At 43.3% G+C, this 12,374-nt stretch overlaps 1 protein-coding gene across 1 annotated transcript in view; it reads left to right on the forward strand.

Annotated features, from left to right (window-relative positions):
• Positions 1 to 12,374, forward strand: part of USP50 (ubiquitin specific peptidase 50) — a 50,314-nt gene that overhangs the window by 19,324 nt on the left and 18,616 nt on the right. The window contains exon 6 of the mRNA XM_066276418.1: positions 1,271 to 1,403. Coding sequence (XP_066132515.1) covers positions 1,271 to 1,403 — 133 coding nt within the window. The remainder of the gene's footprint in view (positions 1 to 1,270; positions 1,404 to 12,374) is intronic.

Raw genomic sequence — 12,374 nt, forward strand, 5'->3', positions numbered from 1 at the left:
GAGGGGGAGGGCGTTGCGGGGAGGAGGGCAAAGGGGATGTGGTGGGGAATACGGGGGAGGAGGGAGTTATTTGGGGGGATACTATAATCTATGTACACCCAATAAATTAAAATAAAATTTTAAAATAATAAAAATAAAAATGCATACATTCATGTAACCATCACAGCCAACAGAGAGGCTATTTCTGTCATCGCCAAAACTTATCTCTTGCTCCTTTGTAATCAGTCACCCTTCTCCCATTCTCAGCCACTGCAAACTTCTGATCTGATTTTCATTCTTACAGTTTTGCCTTTTCCAGAATGTCCTATGGTACCCCATATGTATGTAGCCTTTTGAGTTTGGCTTCTTTTACCCAGCATGTTTCTGAGATTAGCCTATGTTGTGGCATGTTGTAGTGGTTCCTTCCTTTTTATTGCTGTGAGGATTCATTTTTACGAATATACCACAGTATTTATCCATTCACCAGTCGATGAACATTCAGATTGTTTCCAGTTTGAGGCAGATGTGAACACAGCTGCTATAAACTTTAGCATATAGATTTTTATGTGGATATTAAGTTTTCATTTCTTTTCAGATGACACCTAGGCATAGAACTGCTGGATCATATGGTGGACCATAAGTTTTTGCAAATAAGGTTTCTTGCTTTCTGACACAAGAAGATTGCAGACTCACCCAGGCAGTTCCCTGCCATGGACCGTCAACTATTTTTCCAAAATGAACGTAATTTTTATTTTAAAATGCTCTAGGGTGATTTTGATACGGCCTCAGCTCTGGGAACTGCTAATCTATATAGCAAATAGAGAACATGATGAGAGTTTTACAAAATTTTATCTTATTAAAAATATATTAAAACCTCAGAGCTGGAAAACGGGACCCAGCCAAGACAACACGTGCTGAAATCAAGAGTCAACATGGTTAGAGTGAATGGTACCAGCTGAAGCGAGGTCTCCAGGAGGTGACCAGTGTGATTGCCACTTGTTCGATGCCAACTGCTCTCAGCCCCTGCTCTCTCTCCCCCGGGTCTCACTGCACTGTCTCACGCCCTGACTTGAGCTCCTGGCCCTTTCCAGTCTCAGTTTTGGCAAGGCCTGTGGATGTGGAGATTCTAAATATGTATTGATAAGAAAAAAGTTTGTGTGCAGCTCTGCACTAGATAATCTTTCCAAAAAATTACTCTACACTGTCCTTAGAATTTTTCAAGGTATGTGGACTTCATTCATGAATGGTTCACAAGCTTACTTTATATTTCACACATTTATTATCTCTCCAGATTTGACATTCTGGGTACAATGAAAAGGAAACTGAGAACAGATATTCATTACCCACTCAGTAATTTGGACCTTTCTCCTTATGTTTGTCCAATTTTTCGGAAACATCCTAAATATAACCTCTTTGCAGTCGTGGTGAGTAAAAATACTACAACTAGTTAAAATAACACAAATTTAAAGAAAATTGTAGAATTATCTGCTTAAATGTCTACTCCTATCTTTTCCTGACTACTCCTGTATGTTTCTTTTTAAAATAAAATATAGAGCCTGGAAACTGTTTTGACGTTGAACAGTAGAGCAGTGAAAGAATAAAAATCCTGGGCACTACCTCCTGGCTTTCCCTCTGCTTAGTGACTATTTCAGATCTAGAGACATTTGCAGATTGTGCTCTGGGGGAAACAGAAGTTGATTCCAATAAATAGCTTTATGTTGAACAATCTATGGCCAAAGCCCAGAGGCAGATTAAGATCGGTTGAGGCCCCAGGCACAGAAGAAAATATTGGGCCCGTTACGTTAGAAAAAAGTGTCAAGTTGGGGTTTTGCGAGGCCCTTTAGATCGGGGCCCAGGGCACGCACCCGGTGCGCCCGCCGTTAAATCTGTCTCTGCCAAAGCTGCCAAACACTAGGAACATAATAGTCGCAGACTCGTTGCCTCTATACATCCAGTCCTATGTATACAACCCCCAGAGTTCATTTTGACGGTATGTCAACTGTCATCATGGAGGATTCCCAAAAGGAAAGAAAGCATGGGGTGTAATTTAGACCAAATCATCTACTAGATAGATAGTAGTTCATAATTGGAATAGCTATCATGTATTAAGCATGGTATTATATTAAGCACTTAACATGTATTTTCTTATTTAATTATTTCAACAATTCTATGGAGTAGGTAAAATTATTTTTAAACCTGTGTTATAGATGAACTAACATGTGATTTAGTCATTTACCTATGGCAGTATATTAAGAGATGTGCAGTGGTATGTAGAGAAAAGATTTATCTACCTACCTACTTACCACCTGTCTGTCAAGAATTTTTGGACTTATATGTCATATATTAAGAGTGGGTGTGTATATATACATACATATAGTATATATGGCATATGTACACATTTATACCATAATATATACATATGTTATATATATTAAGAGCACATAGGCCTGACCTGAGGTGGCGCAGTGGATAAAGTGTCGACCTGGAACACTGAGGTTGTCAGTTCAAAACCCTGGGCTTGCCTGGTCAAGGATATATGGGAGTTGATGCTTTCTGCTCCTCCCCCCTTCTCTCTCTCTCTCTCTCCCCTCTCTAAAATGAATAAATAAAATATTTTTAAAAAGAGCACATATATATGTGCATGTTATATATGTACATATACATATAAAACACACACACATATACATAAAGGGAAAGAAAAAGAGTAAGGGCACATAGGCCTCTTAAAAAGTAGATTTTAGTTTATCCTGACTCTGCACCACTTACTAGTTACATGATCTGGGACTCTTGTGCCTGTTTCTCATCTATAAAACAGGAGTATTGCTACTCGCTTTAAACGTTTGTTGTGAGGATTAGATAAATGATGCAGGCATGTGGCACAAGTTGCCCTCTCAAAGACTATGAAGATGTTTACCTATATTATCATGTAAAAGCTTTGTTTTACCTAAACACAGTTTTCAAAATTGTCCATTATTTACATTTTTAAATTTATTGGCGAATGTCAGCTTTTTTCATTCCAATTTTTACATCTCTTAATTCTTTTTCTTGTCTTACTGATCTGGCTAGAACTCCTAGTATATGCAGAATGATAGTTTTACCTCTTCTGTTGCAATTTGGATGTCTTTTATTGATATTTCTTCTTCTTCTCTGATTGCTATGGCTAGGACTTCCAGAACTATGTTGATTAAGAGTGGTGAAAGGGGGCACCCCTGCCTTGTTCCTGATCTTAAGGGGATTGCTTTTAACTTTTGTCCATTGAGTATGATGTTGGCTGTGAGCCTGTCATAGATGGCCTTTATCATGTTGAAGTATGTTCCCTGTATTCCCACTTTGCTGAGAGTTTTGATCATAAACAGTGCTGGATTTTATCAAATGCTTTTTCTGCATCTATTGATATAACCATGTGATTTTTCTCCTTCCTTTTGTTTATATAAGGAGTCAAATTTATTGATTTGCAAATATTGTACCAGCCTTGTCTCCCTGGAATAAATCCCACTTGATCATGATGTGTGATCTTTTTGATGTATTGCTGGATCTGGTTTGCTAATATTTTGTTGAGAATTTTAGCATCTGCGTTCATCAGGGATATTGGCCTAGGTTTTCTTTCTTTGTAGTGTCTTTACCTGGTTTTGGAATGAGGATAATGCTTGCCTCATAAAATGAAATTGGAAGTCTTCCCTCCTCTTGAATTTTTTGGAATAGCTTGAGAAGAATGGGTGTTAATTCTTCTTTGAATGTTTGGTAAAATTCACCTTTGAAGCCATCTGGTCCAGGACTTTTGTTTCCTGGGGGTTCTTTGATAACCGTTTCAATTTCATTTGTTGTAATCAGTCTACTTAGGTTTTCTGATTCTTCTCGATTGAGTTTCTAGGAAGATTGTATGTTTCTAGGAATTTATCCATTTCACCTAGGTTGTCCAATTTTTTGGCATATAGATCTTTATAGTATTTTTTATAATCCTTTGTGTTTCTGCAGTGTCAGTTGTTATTTCTCCACTTTCATTCCTAATTTTATTTATTTGAGTTTTTTCTCTTTTTTTCTTGATGAGTCTGGTTAAAGGTTCATCAATCTTGTTTACCTTTTCAAAGAACCAGCTCTTGGTTTCATTGATCCTCTGTATTGTTTTGTTGTTTTTTTTAGCCTCTATGTCATTTATTTCCACTCTGATCTTTATTATTTTCCTCCTCTACTTCCTCTGGGCTTTATTTGTTGTTGTTGTTTTTTTCTAGTTCTTTTAGGTGAAAGGTCAAGTTGTTTATTTGAGCTTTTTCTTGCTTCTTAAGGTATGCCTGTAATGCTATGAACTTCCCTCTCAGGACTGCTTTTGCTGTGTCCCATAGATTTTGAGTTGTATGTTTATTTTCATTTATTTTTGTGTGTGTGTGTGTTTTAACAGGGACAGAGAGAGAGTCAGAGAGAGGGATAGATAGATAGGACAGACAGACAGGAACAGAGAGAGATGAGAAGCATCAATCATCAGTTTTTCATTGCGACACTTTAGTTGTTCATTGATTGCTTTCTCATATATGCCTTGACCATGGGCCTTCAGCAGACCGAGTAGCCCCTTGCTCGAGCCAGCGACCTTGGGTCCAAGCTGGAGAGCTTTTTGCTCAAACCAAATGAGCCTGCGCTCAAACTGGCAACCTTGGGGTCTTGAACCTGGGTCCTCCACATTCCAATCTGACGCTCTATCCACTGCGCCACTGCCTGGTCAGGCTATTTTCATTTGTTTCAAGGAAATTTTTATTTCTTCCTTGATCTCATTGTTAACCTATTCATTATTTAATAACATGTTGTTTAGCCTCCAGGTGTTTGAATGTTTTTCAGTTTTTCTATTGTAGTTGATTTCTTGTTTTGTGCCATTGTGGTTAGAGTAGATCCTTGGTATGATTTCAGTCTTCTTAAATTTATTGAGACTTGTTTTGTGTCCTAACATGTGGTCTATCCTAGAGAATATACCATGAGCACTTGAAAAGAATGTATATTCTGCTGCTTTGGTGTGAAAGTTTCTGAAGATACCAATTAAATGTAGTTGATCTAATGTGTCATTTAAGGCCACTGTGTTAATTTTCTGTCTGGAGGATCTATCCATTGATGTTAGTGGGGTATTAAAAATCCCCTATTATTATAGTATTGTTGTCAATCTCACCCTTTATGTCCATCAAAATCTGCTTTATATATTTAGGTGCCCCTATATTAGGTGCATAAATATTTACAATGGTTATATTTTCCTGTTGTATTTATTGCTCCCTTTATCATTATGTAGTGACCTTCTTTATCCCTTACTATAGCCTTTGTTTTAAAGGCTATTTTGTCAGATATACCCCAACTTTTTTTTCTTTTCCATTTGCATGAAACACTTTATTCCATCCTTTCACTTCAGTCTATGTGTATCATTTATTCTGAAGTGGGTCTCTTGTAGACAGCATATGTACAGATCCTGTTTTATTATCCATGCAGCTACCATATGTCTTTTGATTGGAGCATTTAATCCACTTACATTTAAGGTTATTATTGACATATACTTACTTATTGTCATTTTATTCTTTAAATCTACAATACTTTTTCTATTTCTTTTTTCCTTTGCTGTTTTTACAGCAGGCCCCTTAACATTTATTGCAGTAGTGGTTTGGCTGTAATGAATTATTTGAGTCTTTTCTTGTCTGGGAAGCTTTTTATTTCCCCTTCAATTTTAAATGATAGCCTTGCTGGATAAAGTAGTCTTGGTTGTAGGTTCTTGTTTTATATCACTTTGAATATTTCTTGCCAATCCCCTCTGGCCTCAAGTGTTTCTGTTGAGAAGTTAGATGTGATCCTTATGGGGGCTCCTCTGCAGGTAATTAACTGCTTTTCTCTTGTAGTTTTTAGTATTCTTTCTTTGTCTTTTTTTTTTTTTTCATTTTTCTGAAGCTGGAAACAGGGAGAGACAGTCAGACAGACTCCCGCATGCGCCCGACCGGGATCCACCCGGCACGCCCACCAGGGGCGGTGCTCTGCCCCCCAGGGGGCGATGCTCTGCCCATCCTGGGCGTCGCCATATTGCGACCAGAGCCACTCTAGCGCCTGAGGCAGAGGCCACAGAGCCATGCCCAGCGCCCGGGCCATCTTTGCTCCAATGGAGCCTTGGCTGCGGGAGGGGAAGAGAGAGACAGAGAGGAAAGCGCGGCGGAGGGGTGGAGAAGCAAACGGGCGCTTCTCCTATGTGCCCTGGCCGGGAATCGAACCCGGGTCCTCCGCACGCTAGGCCAACGCTCTACCGCTGAGCCAACCGGCCAGGGCCTTTCTTTGTCTCTTAACTTTGGCATTTTAATTATGATGTGTCTTAGTGTAGGCCTCCTTGGGTTCCTCTTTAATGGGACTCTCTGTGCTTCTTGAACTTGTGTGACATTTTTCTTCATCAATGTAGGAAAATTTTCAGCTACGATTTCTTCAAACAGGTTCTGTCCCTTGTTCATTCTCTTCACCTGCAGGAACCTCTATCATATGGATATTGTTTCTCTTCATGTTGTCACTGAAGTCTCTTAGAGTTTCCTCAGTCTCTTTGAGCCTCTTTTCATTGTGCTGCTCTACTTCGGTTCTTTCATTTGTGGTTTTTTGTCCTCTAAATCGCTAATTTGATCCTCTGCTTCATCCAGCCTGCTGTTGATTCCTTCTGGTGGTTTTATTTCTAATATTGTATTTGTCATATCTGACTGGTTCTTTTTTATAATCTCAATGTCCTTTTTGATGCTTACTATCTCTTTATTTTGGCACTCATTATGACCATCCATTGTTGCTCTAAGATCCTTGAGCATCCTAAAAATCATTATTTTAAACCCTGCATCTGGTAGTTTGTTTCCTTCCGTTTCATTTAGTTCTTTTTCTGGAGAGAGATTTCTCTTGTTGATTCATTTGGGTCATATATCTTTGCCCATTTTGTCTGTGTATTAGGTAGACTATCTGACTTTAAAATTTTCTGTGGTGTCTTTATGAGGAAGATGAGCTTGGTGGTACTGACTTCCAGGCCACCTGCTTTCCTTGTTCTAGGAAATGCTTCTTGAGGGTAGTATTTTCCTTCCTGTTGTGAGTATTGATACAGTTAGTCATTTCGAGGGTGTGGTTATCCCTTCAGGCTGGCTGGCTGTAAGTGTCAACATTGATCATGTGTATTAGACACTGTGCAGTATCTGTCCTGTTGGGTGTATTTATTCTCCACAGTGTCTGGTAGTGCTGGACTCCTTTATGCATGCTGCTTGTGTAGTTAGCTGAGTCTAGGCTTGGTGCTGTCTGCCACCCACTACTGGTTATGTTGGGTCTAGGTTTTCTTGGGCTGGCATCAGCTATTGTTTGTAAACTGTCGTGGGCTACCTGTCTGGAGCTACTGCTCTGTTTGCAGTTTGTATCTGCATTTTCCATGCCTGGGGTAGTGTGGGAAGGGGCCAACCTGTATATAAGGATCAGCTTCCTCCTGCTTAGAGATGACAGCAGCTCTGTAAAAGCCCCAGGCTGCATAAGATTTGCCTCCACTTTTCAGCTACTCCACCTCTTCTTGTAGCTGCCTGGTATTCCCAGAGTTTTCTGTAGAAAGACTGTAGTGTGGGCTCAGACTGTCCTTGCCCAACCAACCCCTGTACAGGTTGCAAGCTTGGTAGGTTAGGGCAGCTGAGGTTGGGAATACAATGTTAGTGGGACCCTGTACTTTAGGGGTCTCTTGGTCAGGAGCTCAGTACAGCCCCTACTCCAAAGCCTAATCCCTCAGCCACTGCTGAATACTCAGATTTTATTTCTCTCCAGCAAAGTGAGCAGCAGGTTCAGATCGAGTGGGGCTGACAGTCCCCTCTGCATTAGTTCTTACAGTTAGTGAGACCCTGGTCTCAGGGAGGAAGACTGAAAGAGTCCTCTCCTGGGGCTGACTGTGCCCCCCCATAGAAAGTGGCTGAGCCCCTCGACTAGACCCAACAATAAGCTCACAGGAACCCACACTTTAAATGTCCATGCTCCAAGCCTCTCTCCCTTTTTCCTCTGGAATCTAGCCCAGTGGGGTAGGATATCCAGCAGCCAGGCCAGCTTACTGTGAAGCTCCACTGTATCCAATGTACATGAGCCGCTGTACAGATGCTGATCACAGAGAGCAGATTTTGCCTCAGCTGGGCCAGGTGTGAGGAGCCCTTCCTTACGATACCCAACTAACAAGTGTTATTAGGTCCTCAACCAATGCTATCCACAGCTGGCCACTGGATGTGCCCTCCCTGGCTGGAACCCAGTGCAGACCAATGGGAGACACTGTCCGTGACTGGCCCTAAGCAACCTTCTTGGAGCTACAAGCAATCCAGAGTTTGTGGCTGCCTCTGCTGGTCCCAGGTGCACATGGAAATTTCAAGCTGCACACCTAGGCTGGCTTTTACCCAACTCGGCCTGGGGGGAAGGTCTGCTTAAGAGGCCAAGGTTCCTTGAGTCCTTCCTCCTGCAGCCTCTGTCTGCAGTGGCTCAGCCACTGAAAAAACCTCTGGTAGAGTTTAGATCCTGAGGCAATTCAGAGATTAGAAAGGGTTATGGGTGTGTTTCCTGCCCCTCAGCCCCAGGTGTCAGCCTGTCCAGACTTTTTCTCACAGACCTCAGTAGGTTGTGGCTCCGGAGTTGGTGGGTGTGGTCTCTGACACCCAGAGGTGTGGTCTGCCTGCAGGCTGGACAGTTTCTACTGAGTCTCCCATGAGGCTGAAACACCAGTCACAAACTCTGGAGGATGTGGGGGAAAGCTCTGGCCTCAATGCTGGAAAACTGAGTCACTGACGTGCCCCCTGCTTCCTGGCTTCTCAGAAAGACCCAGTCTCCCTGGGGTGGGGCAGGAGAGATTCCCAAGGGTGGGGCAGTTGCTTTCCCCCAGGTTGCTGCCACACAGAGGGGACTGCTCCAACCAAAATATAGGGTGACTGCAATATTGGAGAAAGACTCAGCACAGGGGTTCCAGTGGCCATCCCCCACATGTGTCTCCCTGGGCCACCAACTTCACATTCTTCTCATGCAACTCTAATCCTCTCAGCCCTCCCCAACTGGAGCCACAGGTAAATGGCTATGAGCAAGATTTTCTGCACTGGCCCTTTAAGATGGAGCCTGCATCTCTGAGAGCTCCATCTCTTTCTCACAGACAGAAACCTTGGCTCTTTTCACCACCAAATGTGTGGGTGCCTTTTCTAGGCTCTGGTGTCCTAGGCTGGGGTGCAGGGCCTGAGGCTGAAGACCCTCCATTGTCAGGTCGACTGTCCCCGCATTGAGAGTCCCTCCGGGCCCTCAGCCACCGCTCACTCCTGGGATCAGGGCAGCCCTTTCCACATCTCTGCCCTTCCTACCAGACTTGGTGTGGCTTCTTCTGTGATCCTTGGTTATAGACTTCTCTTTATTTAGTCCCATGTTGATTTTTCAAGATAATTGTTCTGAAATTAAGTTGTAATCCAATTTGATCCTGGGCAATGGCAGTTGGAATGTCAGCCTACTTCGTTGCCATCTTGGAATCCCCTGCAAGCTATTATTTTTAATGGTGCCCAGTACCTGAGCAGTGTACCAAAGGGAGCATCTCAATTAGCACCTAGATTCAAGCTGATTGGAAGGTAGACCCTCAGGAAGCAGCTTTTAATGTATGTAAATATATATATATTTGTGTGATTCTGCAAGTGTAAGCCCTGCTGGTAACCATAGCCAGACGATCTGAAGGTGTCCCCTGGTGGGAAGTCACAAAAATTGAGACTCCAGATGAGCGTATAAGCTCCCTTCTGGGAAATACCAGCAAGTTGTATAAGGCAGAGGGAAAGTGCAAAGATGGTGTTCACCAACCTATGTTCCTTGAGAGCATTTCTGTTAGTCCCTTGTTGTGTGACAAACCAGAGCCTGCCCCTAAGGCTGAAGCTCCCAGATGAGCAAATAGCCCTCTTTCACAGCAAAATGGGGTGTTTTTCACTGTGCTGCCTGTGCTGTGCTCTGGGCATGTGGCCTGTCAAGAACTCTCTCTCCAACTGTTGCAGTCCCTTGAGACCCAAGAACACAAGCTTCCCTGGCCACCACCGCCAGATAATCAAGGAGAATCCGCTGGGCAGAAGTCACAAAACTCACGGCACCAAATACATGTAAATGCCCCCCCCACCTTGGGGCAATACTGGTTCTAGAGCATGGCTGGGGAGAGCGAAAAGATGGTGCCTACCTCCAAGGTCTCTGGAAAGGATTACAGTCAGTCCATGGATGTGTCTTTAATGAGAAACCTGTCCCTCAGGCAGTTATGATGATGTGGGGCAGCTGTGTTAGGCTTGCTCACAGGATTACCAGGTGTAAGCACTTTGCCTGATTAGTGCGTGAGCATGTGGCAGCGCCATGTGTGCATTGCCTATATAAAGCTATGGGCACTTGCGCTCAGGGGGGTTGTGGATGGCGGATTGCCTTCCCATCACTGTGAGGGGCCATTTTGCTGTTTGTTTGCCTGAGAGGTGGTTTTTCCTGCCTGTGTGCTTGTCCGCCATTGTGAGACTTTATTAAACAAAATGGTCCAACCCTTTCTGGCTCCGCAGTTTCTCTACCATCTGCCCGAATCCAATGTGAACCTGCCTGGCCTCGGCCACCGGCATTACAGATGATGTTAATAGGGCACTTGCACAGAGAGAGCTCCTGGGTCTATTGCCCCTTGCTGTGCTTTAGAGGTGGTGGCAGTTTAAGAACTCTTTCTCGCCCTGGCCGGTTGGCTCAGCGGTAGAGCGTCGGCCTGGTGTGCGGGGGACCCGGGTTCGATTCCCGGCCAGGGCACATAGGAGAGGCGCCCATTTGCTTCTCCACCCCCTCCTTCCTCTCTGTCTCTCTCTTCCCCTCCCGCAGCGGGGGCTCCATTGGAGCAAGGATGGCCCGGGCGCTGGGGATGGCTCCTTGGCCTCTGCCCCGGGCGCTGGAGTGGCTCTGGTCGCGGCAGAGCATTGCCCCCGGGTGGGCAGAGCATCGCCCCTGGTGGGCGTGCCGGGTGGATCCCGGTCGGGCGCATGTGGGAGTCTGTCTGACTGTCTCTCCCTGTTTCCAGCTTCAGAAAAATACAAAAAAAAAAAAAAATAATAACTCTTTCTCTATTGGTTAAAGTTCTGTGGGATCCACAGGTGTAAGACGCCTGGGCCACCAGAACCAGGCAATGTAGAGGTGTTTCCTGGCAGCAGCTGTAAAAATTGGGTATGAAAGGAGAGTATGAGCTCCTTTCCGGGAGGTACTGGTGAGCTGGAGAAAGGTGGAAGGTGAGTACAGAGATGGTTTCCACCAGCACATGCTCCCGGAAGCACCTCCACTGGCCCCTAGCTGTGTGCCAAGCCTGAAGCCTCCCCTCAGGCTGAGGCTCCTGGAAGCAAACTGGCCTGTCTTATTGAAAGACCAATTTACAGCCAGGGAGCCAGGTACATACAATACAGAAAGGAAAACCTCCTCAATCAATGGTGCTGGGAAAAATGGACAGCTACATGCAAAAGACTGAAATAGACCTCTATCTTATACCATGCACAAAATTAACTCAAAATGGATTAAAGACTTGAACATAAGATGTAAAACCATAAAACACATAGAAAAAAATACAGGCAGTAAGTAATCTGCTTGACATCAGTCTTAGTGATGTTTTTGTGGATTTGACTCTAACAGCAAGGGAATCAAAAGCAAAATTAAACCAATGGGACCACATCAAACTAAAAAGCTTCTGCATAGCAAAGAAAACCATCAGCAAAAGGAAAAGGCAACCTATTGAATGGGAGAAGATATTATCAAATTATATATCTGATAGGGGTTAATATACAGAATACATACAGAACTCATACACTCAACAACAAAAGAACAAGCAACCTGATTTTAAAGTGGGCAGGATAGTGACCTGTGGTGGTACAGTGGATAGTGTCCACCTGGAATGCTGAGGTTGTCAGTTTGAGACCCCGGGCATGCCCAATTGAGAAGCAACTGCGAGTTGATGGTTCCCACTCCTCCCCCAACCCCCACACCAGTCTTTCTCTCTTGTTCTCTCCTCTTTCTCAAATCAATAAATAACATCTTTAAAAATAAGTAAGTAAATAAATAAATAAATAACTTAAAAGTCTATCTGAATAGACTTTTTTCCAAAGAAGATATAAATATGGCCAACTGGCACATGAAAATGTCTTCAACATCACTAATTATTAGGGAAATGCAAATTAAAACCACATTGAGATACCACCTTGCATCTATTAAAATGGCTGCCATCAAAAAGACAAGAAATAACCATGGATAAGATGCAAAGGAAAGGGAACCCTTGTGCACTGTTGGTGGGAATGTAATATAGCCACTATGGAAAGCAATGTGGATATTCCTTTAAAAATTAAGAATAGAACTACCATGTGATTGTATAAGGTCTACCGGAAAGTTCTGGTCATTTCTATCAC

Source organism: Saccopteryx bilineata, chromosome 4 (genome assembly GCF_036850765.1).
Source record: "Saccopteryx bilineata isolate mSacBil1 chromosome 4, mSacBil1_pri_phased_curated, whole genome shotgun sequence".
NCBI lineage: Eukaryota > Metazoa > Chordata > Mammalia > Chiroptera > Emballonuridae > Saccopteryx > Saccopteryx bilineata.